The 18393-nt window shown below is 36.1% G+C and overlaps 2 protein-coding genes across 2 annotated transcripts; both read left to right on the top strand.

Moving 5' to 3' along the window:
* Positions 1-5646: 5646 nt before the first annotated feature.
* On the top strand, positions 5647-9039 carry LOC135077159 (gamma-glutamyl hydrolase A-like). The gene is made up of 6 exons (XM_063971712.1): positions 5647-5910; positions 6320-6370; positions 7183-7415; positions 7812-7918; positions 7998-8095; positions 8489-9039. The coding sequence occupies exons 1-6, from the start codon at positions 5675-5677 to the stop codon at positions 8760-8762; spliced, it is 999 nt and encodes a 332-aa protein (XP_063827782.1). The 5' UTR covers positions 5647-5674; the 3' UTR covers positions 8763-9039.
* Positions 9040-11359: 2320 nt separating this feature from the next.
* Positions 11360-17546, top strand: LOC135077158 (gamma-glutamyl hydrolase-like). Its single transcript, XM_063971711.1, has 7 exons — positions 11360-11465; positions 14095-14352; positions 14447-14497; positions 14768-15006; positions 15284-15390; positions 15728-15825; positions 16140-17546. Exons 2-7 carry the CDS (start codon positions 14120-14122, stop codon positions 16423-16425), a joined length of 1014 nt encoding a protein of 337 aa, XP_063827781.1. The 5' UTR covers positions 11360-11465; positions 14095-14119; the 3' UTR covers positions 16426-17546.
* The last annotated feature ends 847 nt before the right edge of the window (positions 17547-18393 follow it).

The raw sequence follows: 18393 nt of genomic DNA, 5'->3' as shown, positions 1-18393 counted from the left end.
GAGATTGCTGTCGCTATATTAACCATAATAATTATTATTATGCTGAGCCGCTATTTGAATTAGTAGATAGTTTATCATGGGAAAATCAGTGAGAAAGTGAGAGAATGTGGTAACTTTAAAAAAAAAATTGGCGCATACCTACATATGAAATGTATTTATTCAAAGTAGGACTATTTTTTATTTAGAAGTTGATTCATAATAGATATAGTACAAGTTTTACAAAACAATAAAACTTGTATTATTGAGCAGAGACGATGCACAGCATCTGGTGAGAGAGATGCGTCTACTTCCGGTGTAGTTTTTTACCATTTTATACCTTAAATGACGTCATTTCCGCAATTATTTAATAGGAATTATTGATTTGACTTACTTCCGTTTGCCGCCATTTTAGTCACCTGGGGGCGAGCTTGCTCGGAGTTCTTCATAGAGAGCTCACCAGGAGGCCTTCTTGGGATGCTGTGCATCGTCTCTGCTCAATAATACAAGTTTTATTGTTTTGTAAAACTTGTACTATTATTCGGCATGTGACGATGCACAGCATCTGGTGAGAGACTTGTTTATTAGCTCCTGGTGACTACTTACCAATGGCGCTGTGTGATGAAAGTTTTCGAGTTTCTGTAACAGAACTATATTAGAACTTTATTAATTTCAGGGTATTAACATGTTTTGTTCTAAATGCCCAGTGAGAGCAGCACTAATATCACAAAGTAGAAGGGTTTGTACTTTTGTATGTTTGAAATGAATAAACTGGAAAGCTACTGAACTGAATTCAGAAATTCTTAAAATGCAGATTGAGTGTGTATTGATATAATTTGCCCGCATGGCAGTGAGATTCATGCGAGTCATCAACATAAGTTTATATTACAGGCGTACGATGTGATTGAAGAGTATCCAACATGCTTTAGATCTGTTGATTAAAAGTTATTAATTAAATAATATCATGTTATTTGGCGTATCGGTCGTAGATCAGTTAATAAAAATGTCTGCCGTATAATATTGCTATTATTGTTCTACCTCCGCCAATTTCTCATCAAATAATTTCATCTATGGCTAAATATCAACCCAAATTAAAGATGCCACAGCGAAGTCAACAATGCCAGGAGAGGTTTTAATGCCAACAGCCTTTATACTGTTTTTATTATCCATGTAGATTCCTAGTACCACTTGGTGTTGAAAAAAAAAATAATGTGTTATTATATTCTGCTGTTTGCCTCTGCTCGCCTGATTCCAGTAACTTACGCAACCGTAACAAGGGCATACCTATGTTGTTTTTTGGGATTTGCTGTCATTTTTCCCAGTTGTTTGTATGATGCCTTAACGGTGCCGAACTTACTCGTAGGTCAAGGTTTATTAACTTAATCTTGAAATTATTCAGGTGAGACTATGTTTTGTCATGTCAGCAGCTGATGTAGATGGTAGGAGAAAAATATACATAAGCTAGTTTGCGAGAAGCCTCGTAAAGGTCACATTTTATATACCTACTGTTGGGTTTAAGGCCTTTATCAGGAAGTGAAATTGGTTAAGCTTTTATGCTTGGTAAGAAAATTAAAGTTATCTTTAAAATAGTTTTAGATTAGTAATACCAGCCCCCGTAGACAAGTAGCACTTTTTGATTGAATCGAAAATTGGATACGTTATAACTTCATACAGTAAAAAGAAGGCTTTTCGACCATCTCTCGACTGGTTTACGATTTTAAAGTGAATTTTGTCTAGACCCACAGGGCATAAAGGTAGTAGAAGAGTAGATAGACGATTTAGTCTTGCAAATAAATCTTGCTGTCGAGCTTCAAGAGGTAAGTATATAACTACGACTGTTTTCCTTAGGCCATTAGTTTAACCACCAAGGCCAGGTTATTTTATAAGTTTTTAAAGTGGATTTTTGCCAGGTATGTTTTAGGAACGATACCTTATTAACCCCAACTCAACGTACTAAAAAATTGCATGTTACCTGATCCTGACGTGGAGGTCACTATGTGGTAAGAACACGGTGGAGATTCTGTATTTTCATGGGTCGGCCTCGAGCCCTGCTAAGAAAAGCCAGAAAGGCCACTTCGAGGTGCTAAGTAGCAAAGATTTAGCCTAGTTTACCACCATAGCCACCCTGGCTGAAGTCGTTGCAAAGGCTGCTGGTGAATCTCTGTGGGGTCTCTGGATATCCAGTTTCCCGAACTTTTGGAATATTTACCTTTGGATCTGAACCCAGGAGATGCCACTAAGTAGGTTGTTTTCCCCGTAAATAGACCTAGATCGTCAGATAAATTTGATTGAATCGATCTGGGAGATAGTATTTTGCGCTGTCAGAGCTATTTTTACCCGACTGAACCGGAAGGAGGTTGTTTTTCAAGTTGAAAAGTTAGAGAGACAGTTCCAATAGAGGCTCTGAATGTGCCCCTTCCTCCCTTAGTTTCGAGTATAGACTATGGTTTGATTGTCCAATAGCAAAATTAGTGAAAGCACATGAAATGAATGAAAGAATGAGAAATCCCCCATCGCTGATTATGATTTCTGATATTTTGTAGACATCCAGAAGGTTGTTAAGAGATGCTGAGCTGGAGTCTTGTGTATTGGATCGGTTGTGTGGGGTTGAGTTGTGATGAGCCCTCACTGGAGATCAAGCTGACCATTATAGCAGGCACTTGTCGAGTTGTATAGATTTCGTATTTACCGACAAAACCCTTAGAGATGACGACTTGTTGAACCTGAGTTCACGTAATTGACAAGGTTTAAAGTGTTCCAGAAGATAAAATGTTACACACTAACCTTCCGTTCTAGTGGTTGCTGTCTCGTCTGGTTTGTCAAAGGTGACGAGGTTTAGTAAGTAGTTTGTGATTGTATCAATGTTTTTCGGTATGCAGTAGAGAACGAGAGATTGATAATTTTAGGGTACCTTGACAAGACATGCGGAGAGGCCGGCGGTGTCTCTGTGATCGGTATCTACATTGTTGTACCTACTGATTAGGACGTTTAATAGAATAGGTTGTTTGGTCTGTTCTTCTTGCGAAGGAATATTGTGGGTAGCAGGCTCATGCTGAGCGGTGCCTTATCTGGTAATTTCAGCACCTGTTTTAACAGGATTTCGGTTTATTTGGTCAGCGTTAGACAGTCAAGAGTGTTGAGACGCTGAATAAAGCACGGCGTTGCGGGGGCAAGCACCGGCTTGGAGGTGAATGGCAGACGCATCCCTGGAACCATTGTCAGGTAACAGGTTGACCTCCGCAGTCTGATGACGCCTGCCCTTGCCCAAGATATGCTCAAAGGCAGCCTCCATAGAATTTGCTGAGTGGAAAGTCACTTGACTTTGCTATTCTTATTTGGTCAGCGCTAGACAGTCAAGAGTGCTGAGACGCTGAATAAAGCACGGCGTTGCGGGGGCAAGCACCGGCTTGGAGGTGAATGGCAGACGCATCCCTGGAACCATTGTCAGGTAACAGGTTGACCTCCGCAGTCTGATGACGCCTGCCACTGCCCAAGATACGCTCAAAGGCAGCCTCCATAGAATTTGCTGAGTGGATAGTCATTTGACTTTGTTGTTCTTATTAAGCTGCCCTGCCCTTCATTTCTAATGAATTTTATAATTATTGATTTATTGGTCGTCTTGAGACCTGAAGGGACTGATTTGGAACCCTTGGCTTTTTGTTCTAAATCGAAGGGAGTTATTTTGAGGCTTATGTATTTGCTTTAAAGATAATGAGATGTGTAGGTAAAGGTTACTTACTTATCAGTATTTGACGATTTGTAAGAACTAATTTAATCAGTCTAAGCAAATAAAGATACGTTTTGATTTTGCTTGAAATGACCGGCTACAGAACCAAGGTCGGATTAATTTTTAGATATCACCGGTACTAGCACAGGGTGAAAAATCCAGCACTGGGAGGGTGCTCCTCGCACAGTGCTTATTAGGAATTTTAGCCAGGATACGCTCGTGACATGTTCAAATTCAAATTCAAAAACGTTTATTGCATGTCACATTACAATTTATATGTTGTTGCAAAATAGACGTATACAAATGTTCGATGCACTCAGCACATTTTGTCACACTTATTAAGCTTGTTGATTTGCAGAAAAGAACACTAGAATTTAATAATTCAAGGTGGAAGCTGGCTCAGTGTTGGGGGTGGCCGCCCAGTCTACTAATAGTTGTAGTTTAAAGTGCTTTGATGATGTGGTAAAGCATTTGTAGGTGCTTTATTTTATGAGCACAATGAGCCTTTTTAAAGTGGTATTTATTAAGAAATTCGTACCAGAAAGAGTTATCGTTCGATTGTGGTGATGCTAACAACGTATTTTAATAGGTAATGTTTACGATTGGGGCTGACGGGGCCGCCGTTAAAATTGTATAAGATGGTGGTGGATATCAATTTATTTATACAATAATAATATAGAGATTTTCGAGAATGCTCATTTGATCGAAAAGAGTATTAAAACTATCAGAATCCCACGTACCTCGTTTCATCCGTTTTGAATCTCGCCGGTGTCCGAGTTTCTCCGGTATCCGACGCTCTGGGTCCACCTGCTCGTCGTCCGGAAGACACTCGTCCAACTCGACACTCACCCGTTGGCGCCAACCACCATCACGTACATGTAGTTCGCGGTCACACACGCGCGGTCAATTGCACTTTTTAATTTTAAACTTAGTATAATAACATTGAGAAATAAATTATTTCATTAAAAATCTGAGCAGAGTTTCTGCTTACGATGTTACTAGTTCGAAAGTTAAAAGACGCTATGAAGAACTCCGAGCAAGCTCGCCCCCAGGTGACTAAAATGGCGGCAAACGGAAGTAAGTCAAATCAATTCCTATTAAATAATTGCGGAAATGACGTCATTTAAGGTATAAAATGGTAAAAAACTACACCGGAAGTAGACGCATCTCTCTCACCAGATGCTGTGCATCGTCACATGCCGAATAATAGATTGTTATTGGTAACAAGATAGTTGTAGAAGATAAGATTATACTGCAGTCGTCCCTGTAGATTGCGTTGACACCCACCAATTTTCTCTGATCATTCAACGGCCCTTATAAGTGTTTAACGCTCATAGGTACCATTGAGAAACACCGCTCTATATTCAGAAAAAATAATTTGAAAATTCACATAAAAAAAAACATGTTTCGATGCTGTCTCATGAAAAACATACTGGTAGAGAATGCAGCTTTGCCTTGTGTACCTGCTACCAGAAGTGCATTAAGCATTTTAAATAAATAAATAAATTAAATACTCTTATGAATTTCTGAAAGTAATTTTCAGACAAGTTCAGGACATTCATAAGTTTTTCATATCGGTAGGTTGAGCGGTACCTCTAGCACGAAAAACTTTTGACTTAGAATCGTTTGCGTCTTCGAAACGATTCTAATTAAGTATGAAAACAACAGCGACCCTGTGAACGTGGCGTAAAGTGAACTTAGTATAAGAAATGGTAGCACGAAACTAATTTTGAAAATCGAGATCGTCACGTTATCGTTGAATTCGAAGGTATATTTTTGTCGAATACGCAAAAGATTCGACGACTAAAGTTTTTCGTGTTAGAGGTACGGCTTTTACCTACTTCAAAACAACGTATTGATACTTCTTTTATCATCATTAAATTTGATCACACGCCCACAATCGTGCGTATAAAAGGGGATGATGACATACAAAATGTTTGTAGGTGAACTATCGTCATCGCGGTCGGTAGGATGGCAATTTCTTTGGAGTTAGTGCTTGTGCTGTCGATAGCATGCTTCTTGCACTGCGGTGGGGCGGCAGTAGTGCAAGATGTAGTGACCAACGATAGACCTATCATCGGCGTCCTGGCCCAGGAACAGTCCTACTACCTCCACGGCAAGTACCCTGAAGAGAATTACACCAGTTACATAGCTGCCAGCTATGTGAAAGATGTGGAATCGGCGGGGGCGAGAGTCGTTCCTATTATGTAAGCAAATCCTTTAATAGGATTTTTTTGTAATTTTAACGTAAGCTCAGATTATTTAATTTAGACATTGATAAAGTGGTAATGATGACAAAAAATGCAGTTTTGTATGTACTTGTGGATGTAGTGTATTGATGAGTACTGAGTTAGGATTTTAATGTCTTAATAATTTTCGGTAGTAACGTCAGTACATTTCAGCATCATGTAAACAAAAAAATATTTAACGAATGTTATTTTAACTAATCATGACACGTGCGCGTGCGTCTGCCGAAAGTCGGATAAAGATACTTCTAATCAAAACTTTCAGTTGTAAATAAAGGTTAGGTACAATGACGAACGTTAGAGGTAATTTTAATTTATTAAAGTTTTTATTAATTTATTATTAATGCAAAAGAAATGTTTTTTTTTTCAGGATTGGAAAAGACCGAGGATACTACAAAGATCTGTTAAAAAAAATAAATGGGTGAGTTGAGTACTTACATATTATAATATGTAGAGTGATTTTAAATAGGAAAATAAGAAATAGCATGGTTTAAAATTGTGTAATGGTTTAATTTAGTCATAATTAATTATGATCTTGTGAATTTAGAAAAATCTGGAAACTTTTTCAACTAGTGATGTAAATAACTGCTGATCGATAAATAGATTAGATATTTACTTTTTAAAGTAACAAAAGTTGTAGATTTTATCAAATCTTTGATTTACAGTGATAAAATGTAGTTATCACAATTACATTTAATTGCACGCACTTAATATCACATAAAAATCGCAGATTTCATAAGATTGTCATCAAAATGTGTTTGTTAATTTGTCTAGTAACTAGTATCACCGATGTTCATGAGATAAGTGGGAAGTTTGTTTATCTAATGCCATAAGTAAGTAAGCTGTGTTTTTTTCTATAAGCAAAATATTGTCAGTTTTGCTCACTTTGTCGAGTGACCTTGAGATGCTGTATGAATAAAGCGGCAAATTACATTGTAGCGTTCTTTGTGTTACATCCAGCAGTGGACTGCCACTGGATGAAACATTCGTTCGTTTGTTTCAACTACCTACATGTCATCTTCTGCCGAAAAAAGGTCACTTCCACGGATATTTCCACTACGATCGGGCAGCGGATACCCGCACCCAGTTTTTCCACGACCTTCACCAGATCATCACTCTACCGAGTGGGAATTAAGCCTACATACACTACCTTTAACATTCCGCTGGTTACTGGTATAAAAAGGTGTGGCTGAAACACCATGTGCTTTATTATTTTGTTGCCTTCATCTACAGCGTCGTTTTACCTGGTGGAGCTACCTACTTCAACCAATCCAATGGCTACGCAGACGCGGGCCAGCACATCTACGAGCTGGCGATGGAGATGAACGACGCTGGAGATTACTTCCCTGTGTTCGGCACGTGTCTAGGCTTCGAGCTGCTCGTCATATTAGCTTCGGGCCGCGGCGAGCCTGAGAACAGGATTCGTTGCTACTCGTACAGCAATTTGCCACTGCATTTTACTGATGGTAAGTGTACCGACCTACATTATGGGCTCGTACATAAACGCCAGGAATAATAAGGGTTTGTATTTTAGTTTGATTGTCTTTTGTTTTGGGCTGAAGTTTCAATCACCAGTTAAGTTTTGCCTTGACGATAAGTTGATTAAAATATTTTTGATAAATAAAGTACCTATGTACATACTCGTTCTTAAATTATCTTCTGTAGAACACATTAGTAGAAATTGAAAGTTAAGGAGTAGAGTCTTGAGACTCCAATATTCTGCTGAAACGTCTACAGTACAATCATCTACAGAACGTGAATTAATAAAGCTATTTGAATAAATAAGTATATGGGAAGTAGGTACCTAGACAAAGATCTAGCTAAGTCATTAGTTATAATATTAATTGTATTTTTTCTCTCAGATTTCAGGAAAAGCAAAATGTTCTCCGACACCCCCGAAGACGTCATCGACATTCTGAAGAATGAGGAAGTTACCATAAATGCGCATCAATTTTGCATAGTGGATGAAGTAAGTTTCATGTTATTTTTAATGTTTTTATGTAGTAAGTAATCAATTAACAAACCATTTAAATATTGCGTCCTTTCAGAACCTCAGAGCTTTCAATCTGACAAATGACTGGCGCGTGACGTCATACTCAGACGATGACTACGGAGTGGAGTTTATTGCAACTGTAGAGCATACAAGGTAATGTGAGAGTATTTAATAGACTAACTTAGATCATAGATAGATAATAACTTAGATCATAATAAGAAGAAAATTAATCATCTGGGATATTGTCTGTTAGAATAGGAGAATATTCTTTACAGCTAATTACGTGTACTATGTCTCATTCCGAAAAAGGTAACCTGCTTTCTAGTCGAGAACTTCAATATTCTTTTCATTTTCAATTGTACCTATTTTCTTTCAGTTTAGTTTTTATGCAGTATTTTCCTGGCATCGCCCAAGCAGTAGATCTAGGATCTTTACATGAGATCAAGTGTTATAGTCCCGTATTTATAGATATTCAAAAGAAAATATACACACACAAACCAAAATTAGTGTTAATTGATCTTTGAATCTTGACTTTTAATTTTTCAGATACCCATTCTACGGTGTCCAATTCCACCCAGAGAAGAACGCCTTCGAATGGAAACTGTCCAAAGGGTACAATCACTCTAGAAACGCGATCAAAGCCAACAAATACTTCATGGACTTTTTCGTCAACGAGTGCAGAAGGAGTCTCCACGCTTTCAAGAGTGCGGCCGAAGAGAATGAATATGCCATCTACAATTTCGAAGCGAAGTTCACGGGAGTGCTTGGGAGCCAACACCACGAGATCTACTTCTTTGAACCGAGAGGTGTTAGCAACTGAGTTTTTAATTTTCCTGAAAAATAATGTATCGGTTTTAAGATTATCGTTTTTCTTTAGTTCTGTTTTGGCAATCAAAGATTCGTTAGACTTCTAACAATTTTAAGACTAATTAATTTTTCAGCGCCGTTTCATACTCGTAATATGAAAATCTACACTTTTTGTACAGTATTAAAATCTTGAAGTTATTGTGAAGTCAGATAATTTTGCGATTATTGTCTGCATTGTGTCTTGAAATACGAATGATTCATAATAAAATATTTTACGATCAATTTACAAATTCCTACTAATGTGTCACTCAATTTCGGTAACTTGGAGATAAGATAACCTACCTAGGTATCCCTCCTAAAGTGGATTTCCCTCATCCCTCATGCATTAACATTTTTACACTTAGTTAGAAATTTAATAATACGATTGATTTGATTGCTTTACCAATGTAAAGATTTGACAAAATATCATCAGTAATTACATAATACAAGTATAAGATTCTTCTGGTAATTAGCTCACAAATATTTGCTAAAAATTGAATCATCAGTTTCGCAGTGCCGCGTGCCGTAATGAGTTATCAGTCAGCCTATAAATATGTGTCTCTATACAGGATGTGTGTCTCTGTAAATAACAAATGATTAGAAAACAGTTTTCAGAAAACTAACCAAGAGTTCATTTTGAAAATAAATTAAAAATGTTAAGACAACACACTTTTCAAATCCATATAAGTACCTACTTAATCCCTCATCCCATACTTTCCAAATTGGTATCACAAAAATGGGGATAACTCGATTACAGGGCCCAGGGACATGAGTGTATCTAAATCACTAAATAAATAAACTCACTTTTAAATAACAAATCACAAAATGCCAAAGAAAAAATCCTATCTGAAGTAAGACCCACATTTTTGAATTGTAGCAAAATATAATGGTCTATCCCACTATTGTCCATTCAGTTCAAGAGTTGGAGACATTCTGTATGATAGTAACTGTTATCTCGTTAAAATTAGTCGGGTTATTACATTATTATAAAGACATGCAAAAAAAAAAAATCAGTAACGAAATGAATGATAACGCTGGACGGCGAAACATTCATACTTGTGTAGTTTATTGCTATGGTGACTTTATCTTAATGACGAAATTATTCAGGCCTATGGGGGTTATCGTAGTAACCTCTCTTAGGTAGTTATCTCCCTATTCTTATCATATTTTTTTCTTGGGGTACCCCTTAATCCGCTTCCACGTTTTGATAACCATTACTTAGTACCTATAGAACACATTTAATTTTGACATTGAACCCACCTTCCAGAATGCTTTTTTAAATAACTTAACATAATATCTCAAGTTAGTAGATCGTAAAGCTTGGAACACACCGGTTGGGACTAAATGCACTGGAAAACTTTTTCTGAAATGTTTTGGGCAATACGTTATTGGCGTGGTCATGAGTACAAAAGTACCTACTATACTTTTCTGTGGAAAATCAAAGACTATGACTAGTGCAGTTCTTGTGATGAAGATAGGAGAGTGTGGAGTGTAAAGGTGTGCGTTCACTTTTAAAGTTATTTTACATGAAGTTTGAGACATACCTACATTGGTTGGTCGTACCTACGACTGTTTGGAAATATTTTTGAGTGCTCGAATCCTTTTGAATACTCGAATAGAAGCTCTTTGATCCATTTGGACACCATAAAAGTGAATTTGAGAATAAAATATGTAAGTAATTCTAACTTAAGGCTAATGTTACCAATTCCAACTCTGAATACTTCGACCGATACCTAACTTCTTTATCTATCGTGTAAACAGCAGTTCCACACTCTCCCTATTCTTCATTGAGCCACGTGCCAGTATCTACGCGGCGATAGAATTATCGGAAAGTGTATTCGAGAATTACACAAACAAACGTAAACGTAACGTAAAACGTAAACATGTAGATTTTTTAGATATAACTTCTGACGCTGATGTCCTCATTTCTGAACCACTGTGTTGCACCGTCAGAAACGTATTGACAGATACTTAATGTACGAGTACGACATACATCTAGGATGAATACTAACTAGGGCGTTTTAATTTAATGAAATTAAAAAAAAATTGCGGACTAACATAATAAATTCCGCATACTTAGTAGTTTAGACTTTGTACTAAAGTTCAAAAGAAAAGGCTCGTCATGTCAAGGCGTGCTTATAAGTGTAGCATTTTGTGATGTCACGCGAAAATTCAACGCATCGTATCTTCGTAATTAATTTTTTGATTGACAAATAAAAATATACGTTTTCTTGTAAATGTAATTATAAAAATTTTATTGTTAATTATTAAGTTCTATTAAAAACTGGAAAGTTTTAATGAATCTTTCCACACCCATATCTCAGAATACCGTTAATAATAAGTATACTCGTATGTGTAGTATGTACGTGCCTAGTTAGTTTAATCTTTTAGGGGGGTCAGTCAGCAACAAGGCCCATCACGTTATTTGTCACAACGACATTTAATCGCAGCCGTTAAGTTTTTATCAATTGGGCAAATTAAGTTTTTGTCTCTACTGAGAAACGGCTGAAAATGCGATAAGTATGTTTGTGCAAAATGTGCCCGGTGATTGTTCCATATATATTCGGAACTTGGAGCATCGTCTTCAATCGGTCTGTGCTCGTAAGATCACACACGACGTGCCGGGTGTTGTTTAGCAAGTTCATAGTTAACAGTTTAGTTAACCGAATTTTTAAACGTAAGTTATTTGAATTTAACGGCTTAGGCTAAGGCTTTTATAATATTTTAACTTATAGAAATTGAAAATTCTGGTGAATTTTTTAAACATTTGGTAACATAAGGCAATTATTAAAAACAAAAGACTAGGAATTCAGTGATATTACAATCAATTTTCATTTTTAAATAGGTAGAGCGTAATTTGGATGTTTTTTTTTAATAAAAAGTCACCTAAGATATTTAACAATAGGATAGTACATTGCATACATTTTAGCTTGCTGACTCGACACTACTAACCTTTATACAATGCAAACAGTTTTTCTGCTGAAATTTCAAAGTTCATATCAACGAGGGATCAGAATTTTAATTAAAAAAATTTAGAATTGCAACGCATTGTCGTAAAATTAGTTAATAAATATTTTAGGGTTTTATTAGTTTAGTTAACCACAGTTTAGAAATGGGTTCAGGTAATCACAAAACATCTTATTAGTTGTACTGAGGTCCTCCTAGACAAAGTAATTAAGTAAAGCTAGGTGATTGATTACTTTGATACGTTTTTTTGTAGGTACGTACAACGTTAAGCTACTCTTCATTAATTATGTTGTAACACCGGTGTATTCATTGTGTTATATCATTGTCTATGGGTGTTACTGAACTCTACAGAAGGTTTACTGAATGAAAGTCCGAAGGTCACTGTAGAAATATATTATTTTTATTTTCCTTGATCTCACAATGGGCAATACAATCATAAATACGTTACTTTATGTGGGGATTGCCTATTTCCTGAAGTAGAAAGTAAGCATAAGGGTGTATTTGTGCAACTGACATGATTTTTTCATTTGACTTTTTATTAGAAGTATTTTAATATAGGCACTTTATTACGTAACAAATGACATTGGGAACTTTTTGCCCCACTTTTCGAAAAGTAGCGGACACAAACGAAACCTATCACAGATGATACATACTAATATCCAATGAATTTCCGTGCATTTTTTTTTTCTCTCTTATATGGGAATATTGAGAAAATGAAGTTTTAATATTTTATTTTATTTTACATTTAGGTCACATTTTTGACGACCTCGGTGGCGGAGAGGCGCACACACCGGTTTTCAAGGTGTGCCGGGCCAATCCTGAGGTCCCGGGTTCGATTCCCGGCCGGGACAATATAGAAAACGATCTTTTCACATTGTCTCTGGTTTGGGTGTGTTGTGGTTCGTCGTTCCCGATTTCCATAACACAAATGCCTTAGCTACTTATTTTGGGTTGGAGTAATATATGAGATGTTGTCTAATATTAATTTAAGTATTTATAATATTTTATTTATTTATATTATTTTATTTATATTTTTTATTTATTTATATTATTTTATTTACTTTTATTGGTTACTCTGCAATGCCAAACAACATAACATATAAAAATATCAAATCATTTTAGACAAATATATTTTCAACATAGACTCGTCATATCTCAGAATTCCCATATAATCACAACATAGCGCTTTAAGTGAAAGTACAAGTATAAAGCTTTGAAATAAAATACGTTTCATCTTTGTCCGCCGTGGGGCATTTTCTCATATTAAAGTTCCCAATGTCCTTTTAGCTGAAAATTCGGGAATGCATGTAAAGATAAAGTATCGATAATAACTAAACGATCGTCATGCACAAACAGCGTGTACCTCGTACGGAGCTTCCTCGTACGAAGCTCTAGAGTTCATACTGAAATAGTAACCGTGACCTTGTTGCGTCAGCGCAGCCGTCGCTATCACTTATCGGGTGTTGACCGCTCTGTCGTTTGGCAAGGGTTAATGAACGATCAAATATCGGGTTCAGTTGCCACGCCCATGTCATATAGATTTTTCAGATGCATTGTGGGTATCTCACGGATTCAGTTGCCACGCCCATGTTGCGCATGTCTTTTGGATAATTTTGATGTAGAGATGCATCTCTATTGCATTGTGGGTAGGAAATTCGACTGCAGTTTCAGTCAAGCAAGATGTTATCTTTCATTAAATAGGATTTGATGGACGCGTTATAACTTATTAAGTCGCTAGGTAGAAATGAAATAATAGAAATATTATTAGAACTATCTTACTTAAATGAACCCGTAGGGGATCTTTCCGTAATTCCATTAAATTGGTCAACGGCTATTTGTAGTGGGTCTTGATTCACGTGACGTCAGATATATTAAGCCGAGCTTAGAAACTCCTTAGTTTAATATAATTTGATGATTTAATTAATTTTACTTTTTTGTTTATAATTTTAGTAACTGTTCAAGACTACTCAATAGGCTAGTTTCCTAAAAAATTTTTTTTAGTCCGTCATGTTTAATATCAAAAAATATTGGACACCTATATTTTTATTTGTCAATCTAACAAATAATTACATAGTTATGGTGCGTTGAAGTTCCGCGCGACGTCACAAAGTGCGGCACTTTTATGCACTCATTGACGTCACGGGCCTCTTCTTATGAACTTTGGCGCGCTTTATCTCTTTAAATTTTCATTAGTTTGAAAAAGTGAAAAATAAGTGTAGAGTATTTTTTGATAAGTTAACTGACGGACAAATTAAAACTCTTGCTTTTTGACCCAGGAAACATCCCGGTTCATTTAACCCTTAACATTTTCATTAAACAAAGGTATTTCATTTTTATAGGTAACACATCGATATCACAGTCGTAATGGCATCAATGGCATTAAAGTCCGCATTGTTGGTGGTACTGGCATGCATCCTCCACTGCGAAGGAGCTGCCTTGCCTCACGACCAGGCCAGCAGACCGGTGGTCGGTATCCTCGCCCAAGAACAACCTTTATACCTGAGAAACAGGTTCTCGGAAGAAAATTACACGAGTTTCATAGCAGCCAGCTATGTGAAGAACTTGCAGTTTTCTGGAGCGAACGTCATTCCTATACCGTAAGATTTTTTTAGACTGCATTTCGTTTGAAAGATTTTACACTCAATTGTAGTATTTATTGAAAGTTATTTAAACTCGTTTTTCTTTTTTCAGTATTGGAAGAGACCGTCAATTTTATAAGGAGTTGATGCAGAAAATAAATGGGTGAGTAGAATTATTTGTCTAAAAGAAATGAGAGTGCAATTTTTTTAAGTGATGATACAGTTTGTGGGAATTAACCCTATTTAAGTAAATTACAAGCATTGATAAATTGTTTTTGTTTGTCTTATTTATGCTTACGTAAATATTACATCAGACACGTTCACGGAAGCAAAAAATAAATAAAAGAATAACGATAAACTTTGTGTTGTCAAAGTTCATTGTCAAATGACAATCTTGCTAACAAGTCTATAATGCCTTATTTTTATTTTCTAGTGTAATTCTACCGGGTGGGGAGGCGCCTTTGAGAAGATCTCAAATCAACGGCTACGCAGACGCGGGCCAGCACATCTACGAACTGGCGATGGAGATGAACGACGCTGGAGACTACTTCCCCATATTCGGCGAATGTTTGGGACTCCAGTTCTTGATCGTCGTAGCTTCAGGACGAGGCGAGCCGCAAAACAAAATGAGGTGTCACGGTTTCGGCAATTTCCCCATTTATTATGCTGATGGTAAGTAACTTTAGGTACCTACCTATTATATTTATTTTAGTTACTTTAATTTAGTAACCACTTTATTGTCTTGTGTTAAGGTAAAAAAAATGAATTTTTTGACTTGCTAGTCCGATTAAGGGTTAAGTTATTTTGATTTTGGGGGAAAGCTTTATCTAGCAGTGGGTTTCATTTAGCTGAAACGAACGAACTAACTATATTTCGATTAATATGATTAATATTGTGATGTTTCAAGTTAGTTTCAATAAGCTCAAAATAATTTGTACATTTGTTTCAGGTTTCAGAAACAGCAAGCTGTTCGCTGGGGCTTCTGATGACGTGCTTGACATCCTGAAGAACGAGGCTGTTACTGTTAACGCTCATAAGTTTTGCATCACAGACGAGGTAAGTTTGTATCTATCATATAGCATACAAAAAAAAATACGTAAAAGTCAATAAAATTTGAATAAAACAACTTAAGTTAGTTAGTATAGGAAGGAAAAAGTTAAAGTTATCCGCTAGTGGGGACAACGCGGCAACGCTACTGAAATCTTTCCGTTGGTCCCTCCTACTAGTGAACTACGACGAAATTAGTTTGCGGACATCAAAACTGAAAAAGTTTGGTTATCCCTCGTCTAGCTACACTTTTACACAATAATTGACCAAAAAAGACAGGTCTCATTGAGGGACTAAGTTCATAATGATAGGCGACTTTATTCATATTTTTTTGATTTTTTATCAGAACCTTAAAGCCTTCAATCTGACAAAAGACTGGCTGGTGTCCTCATACTCCGACGACATCTACGGAGCCAAGTTTATTGCTTCGATTGAACACACCAGGTAACTTATTTTTTGTATTCTTACCTAATAGACTAATCGAATCCAAAAGTGTCATATTTAAGACCGGGCCATTGAATTAATACATACCTAAATTTAAAAAAAAGTAAGCAACCCCTTGGCCTACTCATCACATAAAGCCTGGTCTCCAGCGCGTGTTTTGCCATCAATCAACATTCAACAAAATTGCCTACAAAAATGTTGAATGTTGACATGTTTTTGTTGATTGTGTCAAAACAAAACACGCGCTGGTGACCTGACTTAATAGGTTCACTTAATGATAAATATGGAGGCTTATAACACACAAAATCTTTCAGATATCCATTCTACGCGCTCCAATTCCACCCCGAGAAGATTTTCTTCGAGTGGAAGCTGCAGAGAGGGTATCCTCGCACAGAAACCGCGATGAGGGCAAGCAAATACTTCATGGATTTCTTCGTCAGTGAATGCAGGAAAAACACCCACTCCTTCATAAACGCTGATGAAGAAAGGTCGTACCTTATTGACAACTACAAACCTACTTTCACCGGGGATTTGAGAATTCATTACGAGTCCTACTTCTTTGATCCGAGGGGAGATGTTAAGAACGTCAACCACTTCTGAATAGGTATTTAACAAATTCTACACCTGTAAATGTATTACTGTATTTTAATGTCTGTTATTGTTTTTGACACCCAACCCTTTATCAAGCTTAAGATTTGTTGAACCTTATTTCATCTGAATAAAGTTCAAATGGTGGGCCAAAACTTAGTCGCCACCAGGTAAAGGGTTAAGAACTGATTCCTGATAACCTCATTTGTTATAAATATGTATTTATTTTTATGACATGACATTGATATGTTAGCAGAAAAATAGCTAGGTAGTTTAGCAATTTATAATTTTTAAGTAGGTATTCTAATAAAAATGTATGCTAACATAAGTTATTGGCTGAGCTAGATAAATCCAATTAAAAGAAATGTTTTATAAATAACGAGATCTATATAAATATTGTATTTGTCGGATTTATTACGTAAATACGCGTAATAATGTTTTTTTTTGCTGACGAAGACTCTTTGGTCTCTTTGGATATCGACACAAACAAGTAGTATGTCATATACTTGATAAGATATAACGTATCTGATAGCCTTGACTCTTTAATCGAAGTGTGAAAGGATGGCTGCAGGTGCATGTGTGAAGTTTGTTATTTATGGTGGTGAAGGTTTAATTTCATTCTTGAGTATACAAAGTGTTAAAAAAACAATAAATCCCAATTTCGATATTCTTGTTCTTTTTCACTAAACCAAATATTTTGGAAAATGTAGGAAAATAACAAGATTTATGTGAAATCATTGACTCTATTTTTTACTTTCTTAGTGTAAATCAGAATTGTTTGATGGAAAATGAAAGCATTTGTGAGATAAACCTACTGAAATGTAAGTTTAATTAATGACAAGCTTCCTTCACTTTGTATCACAAATAATGAAATTAATTTATATGGTTGGTCATGTGTTTAGTCAGCTGGTCTGATGATAGTGAGTGATTGTGTAGCCATAGAGTGTAATAGTGTGTGTGTAAGAGTCAGGCAAGATGCATATTATTATTGCCTTTTTGTTCCTTATTCATTCCTTAGAAATAATTTACTGAACTAATGCCAAATAAATCTTAACGTGTTGTAATAAAGTAGGTACTTTAGTAATAAATAAAGTATGTATATTATACCAAAACCAGTTTTAAATAAATATTTTGTAAATTACCGACAAGAAGTTTTACTTACATTATTTATTTCCCAAAAATACACTTACGGACCCATTTATGCAAACAGGAACCAACCCACACTTTGAGTGAAATTGAGTTAAGTACATAGATGGCGCTCAAATAACGCATTCTATCTTCAAAAAAATTATGGTACATTTTTAACGACTAACAACAGAGATACAGCACTGTCACTTGCGGAACCAACCCGCTTTGGCCAACTTTTAAAAACTATAAAGAACTATACAGCATGGTCCCTAAGCACTTATTTAAACTAATTATGCAAACTAGAACCAATGTTGGTTGGTTCCATTTAGCAAAAATTGTTACAAAATTTTTATAACTAAACAGAACCAAAGATTGTTTGCTTAGTGGAAATCAGGTTAGTCTTGAAGGAACCATGTAGCATAGTTCTTGATAGTGTTAAAATTAAGCTATTTAAAAGTAAAAAATCCGTTCTTATCGTTGCGTTTGTACCTTTATCATAAAAAATGTCTTAATAATAACAAAATTTGATGAATAAATTTATGCATTGAAAAACTCTACTCGAAAAAGATGAAACGAAGCAGTATGAATAGTATGATCTATGACCTTAGCCTGTTCTTCAAAACGAAATAACGACGTTGACAGCTCATGAATGAGACGATTCTCGATGACTCTCGAAAACAGCTTGTAGACATGGCTCAGAAGTGAGATGGGTCTATAATTCTTCAACAAGGTTTTGTCGCCTTTTTTGAAGAAGAGTATCACCACATTACTGTGCCATGCCGTAGGCGTTTTTTTGCTCAAGGATGACAGAATCAAACAGCTTCTGAAGAATCTTTAGTACCGGCGTCCTCT

The sequence above is a fragment of the Ostrinia nubilalis genome, chromosome 13, assembly GCF_963855985.1.
Source record: "Ostrinia nubilalis chromosome 13, ilOstNubi1.1, whole genome shotgun sequence".
Classification (NCBI taxonomy): Eukaryota; Metazoa; Arthropoda; class Insecta; order Lepidoptera; family Crambidae; genus Ostrinia; species Ostrinia nubilalis.
Note: the sequence above shows the minus strand (reverse complement) of the source record. Positions and strands in the feature narration are given on the sequence as shown.